General features: G+C 41.2%; 1 protein-coding gene across 3 annotated transcripts in view; it reads left to right on the forward strand.

Moving 5' to 3' along the window:
* Positions 1–18,816, forward strand: part of KIF26B (kinesin family member 26B) — a 428,353-nt gene that overhangs the window by 78,415 nt on the left and 331,122 nt on the right. Inside the window, exon 3 of one of the 3 annotated variants that reach the window (XM_032466561.1) lies at positions 6,277–6,444. The exons of the other annotated variants lie outside the window; for them this stretch is intronic. Coding sequence (XP_032322452.1) covers positions 6,277–6,444 — 168 coding nt within the window. The remainder of the gene's footprint in view (positions 1–6,276; positions 6,445–18,816) is intronic. 3 annotated transcript variants of the gene reach the window in all.

The following is an 18,816-nucleotide window of genomic DNA, read 5'->3' on the forward strand; positions in this document are numbered from 1 at the left end:
CATGCTGTACCCTAAGTGGAAATCAGTTGTTGGGATTTGAATGAATTTAATCTTCTATTCGCTGTCTCTCTCTTTTTTTAATTGAAGAAGGCTTTGTGGAGATTTTGCATCTCTGGAAAAACTCCTGTAGATTATTGTGGAGAAAAGTGCTTGTATTAAGGACAAAAAAGTGATTTTGCTTTGGCTCAGTAAGGTCCGAGGGTGAAGGAGCAGTGAAGGAAGAAGAAAGGAGCACCTATAACACAGACAGAGCAAGATGAGTTTTAATGGCCAAACGAAACTTCTGTCTTATAACAATGTCGTGCCAGCTTCCTGTTTTGTGGATGTAGGCTAATACAATTTAATTTAGATACTGAATCCACAGAACTGACCTGGGAAGGATCGCTTTGTGTTGGAGTTTGTAAAGGACAGGTTAGTATAATACTAACATTTGGTCTGACAGCATCCTTAACTAGTGTATCTATAGATTGATACAGTGAGAAACTGAAGAAATCATGTTTTCCCACCTAATAGAAGGTCTTACAACTATCTGTGTTGAACATTGTCCTCCAAATGTCTACCAATTTTTAAAAATTGTGAAATATTTCAAATATTTAAATCTACAGGAAATATTGTATGATCCGTGTAGCTTTCATCCATGTTTAGCATTGCCATATTTGCTTCAGATGCATTTTTTAATGTAATAAAACATTATTGTTGAAGGCTTCCCCTTCCATTGCCCTGTCTTCTCCCCTACAGATAATGGAAATTAGCCTCCTCTGTGCTTTCATGGATACTTACATAACTTTGTAATGTAGGAGTATTATATAGCAGCAAAGTGCAGTACTATATGTTTTGTGTATTTTCTCTCTTTTTTTTTTTTAAATGGAGGTACTAGGGGTTGAACCCAGGATCTCCTGCATGCTAAGCATGCTCTACCACTATACCCGTCCCTTTGGTGTATTTTAAAGTCATTCACAATGCTAACATCCTCTACATATCCTTTGAGAACTTGCTTATTTCACTCAATGATAGCTTCAGAATTTACTTTATTTAGTATCTTATTTAGCTTATTTAGTTTCTTTATTTCAACTGTATAACTTTCTAATGAATGATTAATCATCTATACCATGATTTACTTAGCCATTCCTCTTTTGATGGACACTGTTTGTTTCCAACTTTTCACTTTTTTTTTTTAACATTTTTTATTGATTTATAATCATTTTACAATGTTGTGTCAAATTCCAGTGTTCAGCACAATTTTTCAGTCATTCATGGACATATACACACTCATTGTCACATTTTTTTCTCTGTGATTTATCATAACATTTTGTGTATATTTCCCTGTGCTATACAGTGTAATCTTGTTTATCTATTCTGCAATTTTGAAATCCCAGTCTATCCCTTCCCACCCTCCACCCCCCTGGCAACCACAAGTCTGTATTCTCTGTCTGTGAGTCTATTTCTGTCCTGTATTTACGCTTTGTTTTTGTTTGTTTGTTTTTGTTTTTGTTTTTTAGATTCCACATATGAGCGATCTCATATGGTATTTTTCTTTCTCTTTCTGGCTTACTTCACTTAGAATGACATTCTCCAGGAGCCAACTTTTCACTCTTACAAACAATGCTACAGGAAACATCCTTGTGCATTAATACTTCACACATATCTTGCTCATGCAATGTGCGGGGCTCACAGGGTACACACCAGCTTTACCAGATGTTGCCAGACTGTTATCCAAAGTGAATTGTCTGCAATTTCACCATCATTCTATATTTTCAGATTCTAAAATTTTGTCTGATGAGAATGAAAGGGTGTTTCATTGTTTAAATTTGCATTTCCCTGGTTACTAGTGAGATTGCTCATCTTTTCATAATTTTATTAGCTGTGGGATTTTTTTCCCCTCTAAAAATAATCTGTTCGTTTCCTTTGCCCATTTTTCTCATTGTATTGCTTGTCTTTTTCATGTCCATTGGTGCAGCTGAATTTTAGGAGGTTTGAATGTACATCCTTGTTGGTTATTGTGTTAGGAGTCCCGTGTGACACCATAACCAGGAGCTCACAGGACTCAGCATAAAGTCATGTAAAAAAGATTTATTACAGCCAAAGGATACAAAGGAAAATTAGCAAAAGGAAAAGCTTCCAGGATTCCTGTTCCTGTGGAGTCACACAGGATGCACTTAATTCCTCCAGCATCAAATTGTGACAGTAAGTTTGAAGTACTGTCTCACGGGAAAGCTTATGAGAGACTCCATGCCCGAGGTTTTCTAGGGGTGTTGGTCATAAGGGTGCCCTCTGCCTGGCACATACAGAATTCCAGATTCCCAGAGGGAAAGCAGATATTTAGCATAAATTGCAATGTTTGAACAAACAGGTTAGGCACCATGAGCTTCTCTTATCAGTTCTGAGAATGGTGGGACCCCTCCTGAAATCCAAGTTCTCAGATGCCAGCCAAGGGCCAACCTTGTGAGGAATTCTTTTTAAGGACAGTAGTCTCAGGTCTGCTATGTTAATTGTATTCATTTAAAATATCTTCTCCTAATCTGTGCTTATATTGTCTTTTGTCATAAAGTAGTAATATCTATTTTTTTCTCAATGCTTTATAATTTTAATGTTGTACCTAAACATATCCTTGCCTCCCTCATTCATAAAGGTAGTTCCATATCTATTTCTCTAATAGATTTTACATATTAATGAGATATGCAAAAAACTGGCTGAACTCTTTTACTAAGTCTAATACTTTATGGATTCTCTTGAATTTTCTGTATAGATAATCAAATTATCTGCAGTTATGACTATTTGTCTCTTTCTTTTCTGTCTTTGTTCCTCTTACTGATTTTTCTTGTCATACTCTTCTAGCTAGGTTCTCTAGAACCATGTTGAATGGGAGTAGTGATAGTGGGCATCCTTGTTCTAATGTTTTTAAAGAAATGCATCTAGCAATCAGCCATTAAATATGTTTACCTTGTGATATGGGTAGATATCCTTTACTAAGGTAAGGAAGCTTTTGTCCCAGTTTGCTAATATTTTTAAAACTTTATGAATGGGAATCAAATTTCATAGAATGATTTTCTACATCTTTTGAGGTGATTATAGTTTTTGTTCTTAATATTTAATAAGGGAGCAACTTTATGAGCTTAGTGTTAAGCTATTATTATAGTCTTTGCCCTAAGGATGCTTTGGTTATCACTATTACTTTTTAAAAAATATGTTGCTGGGTTTGACCTTCTAAAATTTTGTTTAGGAATTTCACACCTGTTCATGAGTGAATGTGGCCTATAATTTTCTTTTCTTGCTCTGTCCTTCTCTGGTTTGGTTTCAGTGTTATAGTAGCTGTATTGAATGAGCTGGGGGATGTTTCTGGCAGAGTTTACGTAAGATTGGATTGACAAAATTGGTAGAATTTGCCTATAAAACTATTTTGACATGGGGGTTGTTGTGTCAACTTTTAACCACTCATTTAATTTTTGCAAATGATTATAAGACTGTTTAGTTTTTCTACTTCTTCTTAAATCATACACAAATTAAAATTTTTTTGATTATATTGTATGTGGAATATTAAGTCTTATTTTTTCCCTTTAATATTATGGGCATTTCCTATGTCATTAAATATTCATCAAGAAGGCAACTTTTAAAATATTTATTTTAGCAATGATTAAGTTTATTTCTATAATTTCATAAGATTACATATGTAATCTTACATAAGGTAGCATAACTAATAGTGCCAGGCATATAGTAGACACACAGTAATTTCTGTTAGACATTGCACCCAGAACTAACCCAGTATTGTAACTTTCCAGGGCAAAATGCTGGAATTTCTTTATGCTTTACAGGGTGAGACTAAAGGCAATTCTGTGAAAATTAACAAAGGTTGGTGGGGGGAGGGTTTCCTTTTTGCTAAAGGAAAAATAACACATTCTTTTTAAATGAGGACTTATCTTTGAAACACATCCTGCCTGAACTGATGAGCTCAGATTTGTAGGCCTGGGCAATTTCTGTTGAAAGAAATTTATAGAGATTTCCAAAAGTATATATAAAGGTGGCAAGTTCTTAGTTTTGGGGGAAGAGTAACCTGGGGAGGAAGTTTTTTGTCCCTTTTAGTGATTCCAGTTGATATGGCACATCACATACCTTTCTGTGGAGCTGTTCTCGCGGCCCTACGTCAGCCAGCACTTTTGCTGCAAGTGCATTGGCAGGGAGGCTACACTCGGACCAACCAAGGCAGCTGCCCTTTGCTGGCTTTATGCAATGCCCTTGCTAGGCTTGGAACTCTTGGACCCTGTCGATGCTTGGCTTATGACATAGCAATTGCGTTTCTTAACAGAAACAAAAACACTCTTCCCATTTTTAAAGGTCTAAAATCTTTTCTCCCATACTTTCCCTGACCCGTCAAAATCAGCTTAGTGTCCAGAGTCACTGCAGCCAGTGTCCTTTGGATAAGAAGTCTCTAAGAACTCACGCCAAGTTTTCCGATTAGAGATATGTGTAACCTATTTCAGCTGAAATCAGAAACACGGTCAGTCTTGTGAGTTTTCATTTTAAAGCGCCCTCACTGATACTCACAGACTCTTTCACAAAAGCACTTTATACAGCCATGTCTTGTGCATGTTTTCTGCTCGATGCGCTTACACAGCCTTTTACAACCCACTGCCCACAGGTGAGCTGACCCAGTGGCTTCAAGCTGTACCGGGGCACAGAAGATGGTGCTCCAAGCTTTCTTATGAAAAACAATTTGTCTTCTTTTGAGACACTCCTCTTTTTGGTTAGTTTAAAAGATAATTCTTTAAGGCATCTGAAGAATGATCTGCATATGTAAAAATCTAACATTTTTAAAAAATTAAAAAAAAAATCTGAGGACAGGGAATAATTCCTTTATTATTTTCAACAAGTTGGTACCTCTGATGTTTTCTCCTCTCTCTCTCTTTTTTTTCCTCCAGAGTAGCAGTTTCTAAATTGTTAGGCATGGTGCTTCTTTGGTTTCACATAACCCATTTCTTCATGGTACTGAAAGTTAGAGAATAGTTGAAATATTTCTTTGCGAAGTAGAAATGGAGAAACATAAAGAGATTAAATGAGTCACGTAAAGTCTTCCAAAGTTGGGTTTTCTTTGTGGGTTTTTTTTTTAGTTTTAGTTTTTAGGTTTTGTTTTTTTTTTCTCTTGACCTCTTGCTGCTTCAACTTTCTCCTCCTTCCCCTCCCTGTGCTGGAAAGGCCGCTGGACCTGGGTGTGCCCCTTCCCAGCTTGACCTCCATTAAGCTGTTTGACCTCTCAGAGTCTCAGTTTTCTCATCTGTAAAATCTAAGATCCCTTCTCTTCTAATGGCCAATGGATTTATGACAAAATTTGGGCCCCTAGATCACCACTGCTGTAGGCCAGGGATATTACTGACATTTGGGAATTTGATGTATGATCCTGATTTGACTTAATGTAACCTGGGTCTATGAGTTTACTGCACGATGCCTGTTAACCACTAACATGAAACTGACATACGTAATCTCATGATGATTCGAGGCCTGGTCATTCTGGATTTACACTGAGAAATTGCATATAAGCCAGAGCTTTGCTTTGCAACTTGAATGGACACTGCAAGTCTCCAGGCTCGGTCAGCTTTTGCTTTGGCCATAAAGTAATCTTCAGCAATGTATGCAGCAAAAGCTATAAGCCCTCCTGCTTGATCTAACACACCCTTTCTCATTAAGCAAGACATTCCTGTCACCCATGTGAAACCAGTTACATTGGTAGAGATACAGGACCTTGGCCCTTCTAATGTGGCGGCCAGGCCTGCGAACCAGGCCTACTTTCTTTGCCATTCTGTTAACCATGTCTGTGAGTGTGTCTGGAACCACTCTTACACCACTATCCCAAATCCAAATGAGATCATACTTTGCAACTTCATATCCTGGCATTAAAATTCTAATTTTAGGATTCATGCCAACTTTTTGCCACCGGTAGACAATCTAGCATCAACACGTGGATGTTTTCCAAGAGGCGTTAAATTTGGAAGAGCCCTTCCCCTTCACGTGGTCCAGCAGTCTCATGGTCCCGGTGAGGAAGCTGAGGCCCATCCCTGGAGGGCTGCAGGGCTGAGGGGGCAGTGGTCATCCCCCGCCAGCACTTCTCGGCCTCTCCCACCTTATGAGTCTTTGGTGAGGTTGTTTGTTTATTGGTCACATGTGGATTCACAGGTTATATCCCCCACATCCGGCGAGAACATGGGTGAGTCTCTGAAATAACTGTTTCTGTTCACCTCTCAACTAGGAGCAAGAGATGCTGAACATTCTTTTTTTTTGCCTCCAAAGCCTGGCCCTTGTCGAACGGCTCTTCAGGAGCCCTTGTCTGAAACGCCTTGCATCACAGCGGCCTGGAGCATCCGTGTGGCTGGGTCTCACATGGCACAGGACTTGATTCCACGTAGGTTATGGAGGCTGCTGGTCCGAGGGCTGTCTCTCCTCACACACTTTCTGGAGGTGAGTTGAGAGCTGCCCAGGCCTGGGTCCTGGGGCCCTTGGTACGGCCGATGTTCTTGGCCATGCTGAGTTTTCATTGTCACTTCCCCACTGCTGTCGTCACCCCGTCTTCCCGGAGGCTGTCATCCATCCCACTGAGAGGCAGGACCAGCACATAAACAGCCACCCTAGGCCAAGTGAAACTCAGGTGCCAAAGTGCATGGGGCGGAGTCTGAGGACCCCGAGGATGATGCAGTGCTCACCCCTGACCTGCGTTGCTCACCATGCTTCCTTTGCTCCACGCTGCGGGCCAACAGTGGTGTTGGGATTGGAGCAGGATCAAAGCTCATTCCTTGCTAACCTGCAGAAGTGAGCAAGTAAACAAACGGGAAGTGTAGAGAGAGACTAAACTGAAAGTTTGTCTCACTGATTAGCACCTGGCCCCCTTCCAAATTGCACCTGCTCTGTGTGGAGCTGCAGTGTCTCATTCCAAGAGTCTTCTCCCAGCATCTGACCTGGGGCCGTGGGTAACAATACACTGGTCTTTGCCAAGGATAACAAGGACGGAGCGGCTCTGGGAGCAAGGCAGCGGGGCAGCGCGTGAAATTGGAGCAAGCAGGGCCCGCAGGTGGGGGTGAGGATGCGGCCGAGGCAGAGGCTGCCTTGTCGGTTGCTGACTCACCACGTGTCTGGGAGCTTAATCAACCCTTTCCGCCCCGCTTTCCCCGGCCGTGAACCCCCTTAGCGTCTGGCACATTCACGTGCCTGCTGGCAGGAAAGGTAAAAGCAAAGGCTGCATTGAAATCACAGGTGCCCCTCATTATGCCGCAGATTCATGTGGATCAAACTTCTGCAACAGTCCTCCAATTGCTAGACCTGAGCAGCCCCCTCTGCGGGGTTGGGGAAGGGGGTTATTGGGTGATAGAAACAGTAGTGGATCAGGAGATGTTAGACTTTAAGTTCTGCCACTGACCAGATGAATTTGGGGGAGTTACAGCTCTGTCCTGGGCCTCAGCCTACTTATCACTAAAAGAAGAGGTGTTGTTGGACTGGATGATTTCTTAAGATTTTTCTTGGCTTAGTTCTGTTCATGGGTCCAGCTTGGTGCCTAGCCTTGATTGGTGCTACCCGGGTGATGGGGTTTGAGAGGTAGAAAAGACTGCATGTTCTCCACTGTTTCTCTCCCGGCCCCACTGGGGCATCACAGTCAGTTCCCATGAACGCAAATACCCTCATCAGAGTAGGTGTCTGGATTCTAGAAAACAAACCTAGGAATTGCACACATGGAGACTACAGGATGGGCTTTGGTTGTACTTGGCCACTGAATGCAAACGTCACTTCCTGGGAACCCCGATGCAAATGTCTCATAATGTGAAGAAGCATTATGTGATGTTGATGTTGATAATAACTGAAAAAAAGATCTGCTTAAAAAGGATGAGTCTTCTCTATCAAGTTTATTGAAGTGCAGTACAGCCAGGGAACAGCGCGGCAGGATGGGAAGCTGTTTATTTGCTCTCAGAGGGGTGAAGAGACATACCTCCTGCTTTTTCAGTGGGGTGGGGGTAGGGGAGCTCCTGAAGAAACAGGCAGGAAGATGGAACAAAGCATCGATGGAGTTGCACTCTCCTGGTGGGCTGTTTGCCTGCCCCTGGCTGAATTTCCCATGGGGTTCAAGAGAAGCTTGGCCTCCAGAGTCAGGAAACGGCGCTCGCTGATCTGTAAGTGTACAGCATCCTTGGTCCTTTCTGTCACGAAGAGTGTAATGCCATTCAGGTCCTTGCAGTGATGCGACGTAAATGTGGCTACCGGGCATTGCAGGTGCTGGGAAGTTATCTCTTCTTTGCTCCCAAGCTCCTGCATGGCCCGGGGCAGTCACTTAACTTCTCTGGGATTCAGGCATCTATAAGAAAGGAAATGAGAATGATGGACTCTCCCTAGAGACCTGGGAGGAATATCGAATAAGAATGCTTTGACTCTTTATAAACATAATTTTTAAAAATCTTTAAAAACATTTTTTAAATTGAAGTATGGTCGATTTACAAAGTTATGTTAATTTCTGGTGTACAGCGTGGTGAGTCAGTTATACACACACATATATATCCTTTTCATATGCTTTTTCATTATAGGCTGTTACAAGATATTGAACATGATATTTTTAATCTAAGACACACAGGATTAACCACGTTTGAGGCTTGTGTGCCAGCTGGCTGTCACACTGCCTGTGGAGTTTCCTTTCTTGAATGGTAGAAGAGGGACGCTCTTCTCATGTGTCTGTTACCTGTTGCCAAGTGTGCGTGACATGCTGGCATCTGTGCCGGGCCTGGGTAAACAAACACAGACCCAGGCTCCTGACTGTGGATGTACCTGGCTTAGTCAGTGAACTTCAGATGCAGCATTTTTGCTGTTAGATTATTAGCTCAGTAGCCATCTTGTCTCCTACTCTCCTGTCTTATATCCTCCGTGGCACCAAGCCCAGGGCTGTGAGCATCACTGATGCTTACTAATGGCTGATAGACTGACTGTGCAGTCGGAGCATTAACCCTTGAATTTCTTGATGGTCTGAAATCTGAGAGCTATCAATCATCTCTGGATCTAACATTAAAATCACCTCTTTCTGCAGCAAGCCTGCCTTACGCTCCTTTGGTCACTGATAAGTGTGGCCAAAAATTTTCAAATATCCTGTCTGAACTGGGGCGTGATAGGGGGTGCTTGGGGTGGGGTGCATTATGACCGCTGCTTCCCATGCTGGCCCATGGCTTGGTCCCATCCATCTGTCTGTCTTTGGCAAGCCCTTCTTTTCCTCCTTGAAGCAGACACACCTAAATGCCCAGGCATGTAGGAGACGACCTCCCATCAGAGTAACTGACTGAAGAGAAACCAGGGGCTGCTAAGTTTGATTACTTGTTGTAATTTTGCTTTGTATACAATTTTATTTCCCAGGTAAGAGCTACTTCTTCCCTTCCTTGTTGACTCCTGAGGGACATCTGCCTGTGCTTTGCTTTTTAATTTCTTTTCCAGGTAGTCTCCAGTGAGGGGATGATTTCCTAATGGGGCTCTCAGGACTCTCACTCTGGAAGTAGAATGGAGTTTTTAGAAGGATGGAAGACAGATGTTCATTTCATGTACACGTGCACCATCGCAACCGACATCTCAACCAGGGTTTAGGGTTTAGCACCCTCATTAGTTCACAGACATGCATGTTAAAGCACTCAGAACCATACCCAGCACAAAATGAAGCCTGTAAGTCTTCCTTGTTCTCGTTACTCTCATGATCATCTTTTACTTCTGGTCTGGGCTCCCCGGCAAGTGTCATGGCAAGGGAACTTCAAATGCCTGCCTCAGACTAGCCCCTGCTTCTGCAGCCCCGGTACAGCAGGAGAATCGGGACAACAGGGGAACCCCTCGTTAGTAGCCATGAGAGGATTGCCCGTCCCCTCTGTGATGGGCTACTTCTTCCGACCCGTTAATTCCCTTGACCCGTTGTGTTTCTTCACCCACGGTTCACGTCTCCAGTTGCTTGCTCAGATCTGGAGGGAAGATGGAGGGATCTGAAGTCAGGCCTCTGTTACACACGCTATATCGAGCTCCGGGTTGGGTTCCTGGCATTTTAACACTCCCTCCTCCCTCTGCAGGCACAACAGTAGCGTGTGTGTGTGATGAACTGACCTGCTCTAGTGAGCAGTTCTCAGAGTCTGAATTGAGGACTTTGCAGGGAGCGCTGCAGACACATCTCACAAACCCTGATCGCATACTTAGTACGCGCTGTACACTGAGATGGACATGGGAGGTGGAAAGCTGGGCACTGAGATGGACACTGGGGGCGGAAAGCTGAGAGGCAGACCCTGCCATTGATTTCATCCGCATCCTGCCCTCAGGAGCTCGGGCTAATTGGTCCGGGAGCCGACAGACTATTAGGCTTCCCAGACCTGTTGGGAGACATGTGACCTGTAAGACCCACTTCCTTAAAAAACAGTATTGTTGTGGAGGATTCTCTTCTTAGAGTCGAGCATCAGTCCTTTAATGTCTGGGTGATATCAACAAATTCATTTGGAAGAAAGAGAGGCACAATTAGTTAACAGATGTCACAATGCTAAATAACTGTTTTGGCCGACTTGAACGAGCTGACTAGTTCTTTTGTCATCTTGTAGCCACAGTCTGCGTGTCTGTCCAGCTTTCTTATGCTGAGGCTTTTCCCTTGGGATCATCATTGGTGTTTTCCTGTGTTTAGATGATTAAACTCACAGATGGCAGCTTCTAAGTTATTATGCCACTGATTAAAGAATTGTTAATGCAGATTTATTTCTCTAAATGCAAACACATGCAAAACAGAGATTTTGGCCAAAACTTTGCTAGACACAATAGTGCATTGTTTCTTCCCTCTCCAAGATGTATTCCATTATATCCCTGTCATATAAAACTGCAGTGTCTGGCATTTATATTAGGGTGTCTGTCTCCAAAGACTCTAAGTTCTTGACCACAACTTTAAACAGATACCCAATTCCAGTTTTTTCTTTTCTTTCTTCCATCGTCACCAACATTCTTAGATGTGTGAATGTCTGTAAAGTGCCACATTGCATACAGTGGATACTCACTGATTCTGATTATTGCTTTTGTCAGCAATTTGAAAAATCCTTAGTGTTAAACATGCATGGTCCCTGCTGCACATTACTGCAGCTTTTTTTTCTTTGGGGGCACGTTGAGAACTGGAGTTTATTACAGGCTCTCCCCCATGTCCTGACAAGGTTTGATTCAAAGAAAATGGACATTACTGGTCTTGGTCTTATGCTGGCTGCTTTCAAAGTATTGTTCTTAACAAAATAAAAGCTCTGTCGTTATTCACAGATACGATTTTGTATGAAAAATCCTCTCTCCAATTTAAAAATCAATTATTAATTTAATAAGAGACTTTATCAAGATTTCTGGATTCAAAGACAGTTTACAAAATGAAATTGTATTTATTTTCATCGCCAATGGTTTGTTAATGAAAGGTATCCAGGAATAAATCTAACAAATGATTCATAAAATCTATATGGAGAAAACAATTCTTCCTCAAATGAGATTAAGAATTTTCAATAAACGGAGAGCTAATACCATATTCATGATAGGATGACTCGATATTGTAAAATGTCAGTTCTCCACAAAATACTCTAAAGATTCAGTGCAATTCCAATCAGAATTATGACAGGCTTTTGGGGAGAAGGATGTGATATATTGATTCTCCTATTTCTATGAAAGAGTTGAGAGAAAGGGAGACTTAGACACCTATGTGAATAGTTAAGGTGGCATGGTATCAGCACAGGGAGAAACCAATAGACCAGTGAACAGAATAGAGAGCTAGAGACAGACCTGTATGTGGGGAAACTTAGTTTATGGCAGCATCACGGAAAAGTGGGAGGAGAAAGGGTCATTCAATAAACAGCAGTGAAACAACTTGAAAATCATTGACGTGGGTGGTAGCAGTGAAATAAGGTCTCTGCCTTCACCATAGACAGAAAATTAATTCCAAGTGGATTGAAGACTGAAATGTGAAAAGCAAACTCTGAACAGTTTAGGAAAGAATATTAGAAGATATTTTTATGGCCTTGGGGGTAGGGAATGAGTTTTTGAAGAAGACACAAAAAGCATAAACCATGAACTTAAAGACTGATAAATTTGACTGTATTTGAGTAAAAACATCAGTTCATCAAAAGACACCATAAAGTTAAAAAAAAAAAACCACTACAGATTCAGAGAGATTATTTGCAATATGTATAACTGAAGAAAGAATATATATATAAAATATAAGTATATAAAGAAATACTACAAATGAATAAGAAAAAGATGGATAATTCAAAAGAAAATGGAAAAAAGGACTTGAACAGGTATTTCAGAGCATAGAAAAGAGGAATAGCGAATACACATACGAAAAGGTACCTAATCATCAGAATATAGAAACTCCAAATTAAAACCGTAATGCAATACCATTTTGTAACATCCAGGTTGGAAAAAATATGAGAGTCTGGCATCATCAGGTGTTGGTGAGGGATGTGGTCCATAGGAATTTCATATACCACTGGTCGGACTGTAGCTTGGCACAGCTTTGGAAAGCAATTTGTTTCTACCTCTGCTATCCAAAGAGTGGGCTCAGAGTCCTGCCCCTCCACCCCCCTTGCAGGGAGGATGGCAAGTCTCAAACCAGTTGCACACTAAGCCCCCAGCTCAGGCTCTCCTCTGACTCCTTCTGTCCAGAGCCCAACTTCCTCTCGCCACGTCTGATAGCGGTTCAGGGGAGACTCTGCCGTGCTTGTGCAGCAGGTGGCCTTCTGGAAGGAGTCGGAGAGAGCGGAGGAACATTACCCCTGAGCCCGTTAGTGGCCCTGCATAGGGAACTAAGATGTCGCAGGTGGTCTCTGAGCTGCATGTGTCTGACAAGAACTCATAGTTAGCTGACGTCTTCCTACCTCTTCTCCACGGTCTCAGGCACTCAGCTCCTCAGAATATAGGGCTGTGGACTATGTTGATTACACATTAGGGCCAAGGCACTGCGGGGTGCTTTTATTCTGTCTGTGTGAAGTCGTGGCAGTGTGGACCTCCCTCAGAGGCTGACTGTTCTCATTTCTCCCCAGGTAATCCATTCTCAACATCCCATGTGCTTTCTTGTTAGAGTTGCTCCCCAAACCACTGATGGCAAGTCCTTAGACCGTCGGCTTTTTCTTTCCACCTCCTTGGAGAAGAGGAAGGCCTCCCAAGGGCCTGTTGAGAAACGTGCTGGCTGGGCTGAGTTGATGTGCTCAGGCTTGGCTATAGGTAGTCTGGGGCCTGGAAAGCCCCTCTCTCTGCTTTAATTTTTATTGTAAAATATGTATGCAAAAAAGTGTCCATAGTAGAAATAAAGAAGAGTCGTGAAAAGAACACCCAAGTCCTTGACATCAAGCATAAGAAATAGAATGTTACGGTTCTCTTGAAGCCTATGTATCATGCTCCCTCACTGTATCTTTCCCACTCTGTCCCCTGAATTTAGTGCTGATCAACACTTTGATAGTAATGTAGCTTTCACCATATATTATACATTTAATTAACATATTAGTTTTTTCTCTTTTTGAACTTTATATCAATGGAATCATACAGTATGGATTTTTCTGCAACTTGCTAATTGTCTGAACTTAAAAAAATTTTTATTTGTGTTGATTTAGTTACAGTAATTTTTTGAGGGGGATTTGTGTTCCTTATGATTTTTTCTCTGGGGGAATCTTTGACTCTTGGGTTTAAATGACCTTCTTCCAGGAAGTATTTGGGTTTTATTTTTCCAGGTACTTGGGTATGGTATGTCAACTAAATTTGGGTTTTTTTTTTTTTTTTAAAGAACACACAGGTCATGTAAATTCTGATTCTGACCCCAAATTTAGGTGAGACATTCTGCATTTCATCCATTTCACCTGGGGCCAAGTCTGAGAGGGGTACATGTGGCCTAGTTTTCTTTTGTGGGGCAGGTTTTGGTTCTAGCTCAACCAACTGAGGGTGTCAACCTTTGGGGAATCCTGTTTTCTGTGGAATTCTCTTATTGGATTCCCACACTTCTAAAAATATTAGGCCTGATATTAAGTGAAGTAAGTCAGACAGAGAAAGACAAATATCATATGCAGTCACTTATATGTGGAATCTAAAAAAAAAATACAAATTTTATTTACAAACCAGAAATGGACTCATGGACATAGAAAACAATCTGTGGTTACCAAGGAGGAGTGGGAAGGGTGGGGAGGGATAGATTAGGAGTTTGGGATTAACAGATACAAATTACTGTATATAAAATAGATAAACAACAAGGACCTACTGTGTAGCACAGAGAACTATGTTCAGTTTCTTGTAATGAGACATAACAAAAGAGAAACTGAAAAAATATATATGTACACATGTATATGTATAACTGAATCGCTTTGCTGTACACCTGAAACTAACATTGTAAACTGACTGCACTTCAATAAAAAATAAGAATAAAAAAAATCAGACCTGGTGTACAGCAATAAAACAGTAAAATAGATACTGGCTATCTGTGGTCACAATGATGCCACATGACAAGCTACCACAAAACTTAGTGGCTTAAAGTAAGAATCCTTTTATTCTTGCTCAACGCCTGGGAAGTCAGCTGGGGTCTGCTGGTCCAGCTGGGCTCAGTGCAGCCTGGTGCCTGGGGGAGCACCGGAATCAGGCTGCTCCATATGGCTCTCATCCTCCGTGGAGCACAAGAGCCTTTTCTTTCCATGGCTGTGGCAGAAGTCAGGGCTGCTGGGTGGAAAGCTGCCATGCCTCTTAAGGTCTGGGCCTTGAATGCTTCATTTCTGCCCAGATTCCTTTGGCCAGAGCAACTCACATGGCCCCACCCCGGGCGGTAGGAAATATATTCAGTCTACATTGGAAGGAACTGCAAAGTCACCTGGCAGATAAACGTAAAGAATTTGGAATAAAATAATTCCATTTACCAGAGATATCCCTCTTTTTTATGTTTGTGTGTGTGGATCTGTGCTCACTGAGTTTTATTCTCGAAAGTTTAACTCTCTTGAGGGTTGAATTTGTCACCCAAGTATGTTCATTTTTACCCCTGAAGTCTATCCGGAGGGATATTCCAGATAGGATGTTTCCTAAAATTAAAGAAAAAAGAAAATCAGAGGAATGCTAACTCAAGGGACTACTGCTTCCTCCTGCTTTACTGCTTCCTGAGAAGAGGGCTTCTGAGAACAGAACTGATGTGGCAGCCTCAGCCCTTAAAACTTAACCTCGTATGGGCCAAGGGTATCACCTGGTCTGAGGAGTAACTGTGGATTACCTGGGCTTCTTAGGCTGGAATGGGTAGGAGAAAGTAAAAAAAGAAACCCAAACTCACACACTTGGGATATTGCTTCTTTAACCATCGGTGAACCAGATCATAATTCTGCAGAAAATTACTAGGATAAGAACATGTCCCATTTTAAAGATATCCAGATATTTGGCATATGTATAAAAAAGGTAAACCAGGTAGTGCCTATTCATAAACTTAAGATTCTTCACTTTATTAAAGGAATGGTGCAAGGTAAATTTAAGTAGCAGATTTTTCCAAAACATTTAAAATTTCAGTTAAATATTTTTGATTTTCTTATAGCTTTTCAGAAGTTTTTTCTTCTTAATTACATATAACAGGAAAATCTTTGCAGATCTAGAACTAGTTTTCCTCTGTGCTGATCATTATATATTTTTAACTATTTCATTTAATTTTTATTTTAAAAAATACTTAAGGATTCATATCTGGTTCATTTTACATACTTGTTAATTTCTATTTAAGTCATTAGATTTTCACATTAAGCCAAACTTAAATGTCTTAAAATGGGACTGTGGTTGCATATTAATTTAATTAGCTCTGGTTTTTCAAAATCTATATAAATGCGTTTTTTTTTTTCTTTTTCCCAAATATTGAGATTTGGCTCTGTTTTCAAGGCTGATTAAGAGATTATTGCAACCTGCCTTTTAGTGGACTGGTACTTTTAGCATATTACAGAGATCATATTACTAGTCAGGGCCCTTGATCTGAGGATCTCTGAGTGCCTTGCCTCTTAATTGATACATGCCCAAGGAAGGGGAAGGAATTCCTAATTTCAATGGTAACTTAGGATTTTGCTGAAAAGTAGCTATTGCTTTTCATCTCCCCATCTTTATTTTTCCCACCAGCTTCCAGATTTTGATAATTATCTTTTGAGTGTCCCAATCATACTATTACAGGTTTCTAAAAAAGATAAAAGGGAATGATAAGAGGAAAAAACAGCTAGAAAATGCACCGACAAAGTCAATTTCCATGTCCCAAATTATTTCCTTTCTCTGCACCATCCCTTCCTCCCTCTCTTTTAGTGCCGATCATTATTCCTGGGACGAATTTTTGTATTTTCTACGGGTCCATCTGCTCTTACTACTTATCTCCCACCTGAAGCCATAATGTTCCATTCTGAGCATCATAATCATTTTCACAGCAACTAAATGTGATTTCACACACAGCAGATTATGACTTCTGTGGAGAGTGAGCAGTGTAAAATTATTAACCCCTTAGGATGGAGACCCCATTTCACACTAATCTCCTTAGCAACCAACGTAAGACAGGAAAATGGGCATCATAAATGGATTGAGGATAATACAGCATCCAATTTAATCATCTGTTCTGCATGCCTCCAGAACATCATCTCAACCAGAAATTATAGCTGACATTAAAGAGTACTGAGCAGATTTCCCTGGAAAAGGTAGCACTCATGTGGAGGAAGGGCATGGGAATGTGGACCATAAAAAAGAGGATTGGGTCCATCGAAGATGAAGTCTTGCCTGACAGTGGTGGACCACTGGGCTGGTAGGACTCCGAGAGAGACAGCATCTCAAGATGGATGATGGGGTTCAGAATAGGTTAAATCTGAATGAACTGATTCTAATTTATGTCTAGTTTTCTTATGTTTTGAGGAGGAAGAGCTATACAACACATAGGACTAGATTTGTGAATTAACATTTAGAACCTCCCTGTAATTAACAGCAATAAGAATAACCCAAAGGTCTTAATTTCTTGCCCGAAGACCCTTAACCTCCATGATGACTGAAAACCCTGTTTTTAGTTTACTGCTGCTATTTCAAGGAAGGGAGTTTTATCAACAAGAGGAAAGTCAGTCCAAATAGTACAACTGTTTTTTTTCACCTGCAGTGTATATGACAGAGGCAGCTAACATAATGGGCTCCGTTGTATTTGATTATGTCTGAGGTTTGGGCTACCTTTTATACATGACTAAACGTATGAAAGCTGTTGGAATTGGTGACCAAAAGTTGCTCAGAAATAAAATGTTTCCCTCTGAAGCAGCAGTAATTTTGGAATCCTCACCATGACTGATTGATCAAGTCAGACAACCTTCTTCATAAAGTGCAATGAAATTGAATTTTGGTTTAATCATAGATGTGGTTGTAGGGTAGGATTTGAAAGCCTCTTCTGCCCCTTGAGTAGAAGATTATCACTGAGGAAATTACTGACAAGTTATAGGAATCCAGACATTGTAGAACCCTTCTGTTACCCCATTCGATTATGATTATTGTGATTTTACACTCAGCAAGTGTAAGGACTTGAAAAAAATCATCTCATAAACATTTATTAGTATCTGCTCTATGCCTGATAGCAGAAAATTAGAAGGAACCAGATGCACCCACTTTAATTAATTGGTGTAATCAGGAGTGGTATGCAACATCAAAGGTGAAAATTGCTAACTTAAATTGTGGCTTTGTGGCTCAAATGAGTTTTTGCAGCCTCGAAGTCTTTTTTTTCCCCCTTTGAATAACTGCATATTTAGAGCTTCTGTGTTTTCCTTTCCCATCTATCTGAAAAATTTCCCTTCTTTTTGGAGGGTGGGAGGGTGTTCAATTAAAATTCTTTTTATGGAGTAATAGGTTCCAAATTGCCAATTATTCTGCAGGGGAGTTGGGAGTTTATTCCCTAAGTTTTCTCAGTTCATTCAAAAGACCGATGAAGAGAGGAGCAGCATCAGGAGATGTAATGGAATTAACACGATACGTGTTATCCTCCTTTTGAGAATGAGCAGTACAGGTTGGAAATGTAAGTGTCAACCCTCTGCTGAGAAAAACCTTTTCTACTTTTCCTGGCTAAATTTACTAATTTCTTAGGCCTCTGCTTAGACAGCATTTTCTTTGGGAAGCCTCCCCAAACTTCCCCCGTTCTACCCTCAATCCTACTTCCGACTCTGTTAGATTTCCTTACCCCTGTCTTAGTACTTTATACACTCCATTTTGGAATTTTCAACTTATTGTCTATATTCTCTTTAACTTGGAATATGGGACTGTGTCTTGTCACCTTTATATCTCCAGCTTTAATGCAGAGCCTGGCATTGAGTTCGGTGCTCAATAAAACCTGTATTGAGTGCATGAATGAATGGAAACAGTGTCTGTCTCCCCGAGGTGGCGGCCTTTTCCATGCCTCGTTCACTTCCGCATCCCCAGTGCCCACTTGGTGTACCAGTTGTCTGTTGCTGCACAACAAACTGACCAAAACTTAGTGACTTAAAAGAACAACTATTTATTTAGCCATGATTCTGCAGGCTGGCAGTGGAGGCTGGGCTCAGCTGGGTAGTTCTTGTTTTTAGCTGGGCTCCCTCATGTGTTTGTGGTCAGCTTCCAGGTCACTCAGGGGCTTGTGATCTTTTGCCTTCCAAAAGCTTAACCTGGGCTTGTTCAAGAGGCAACTGGGCAGGTTTCCAAGAGAGTGTGCAGAAATGTGCATGGTCTCTTGAGGTCTGAGCTTAGTACTGGTACAGCGCCACTTCTGCTGTGTTTTATTGGCTAAAGAGACCACAAGGCCAGTCTAGATTTAAAGGGAGGGGAAATAGACTTCACCTTTTACTTTGGGGATGGGGA

This window comes from Camelus ferus, chromosome 23 (genome assembly GCF_009834535.1).
Source record: "Camelus ferus isolate YT-003-E chromosome 23, BCGSAC_Cfer_1.0, whole genome shotgun sequence".
Classification (NCBI taxonomy): domain Eukaryota; kingdom Metazoa; phylum Chordata; class Mammalia; order Artiodactyla; family Camelidae; genus Camelus; species Camelus ferus.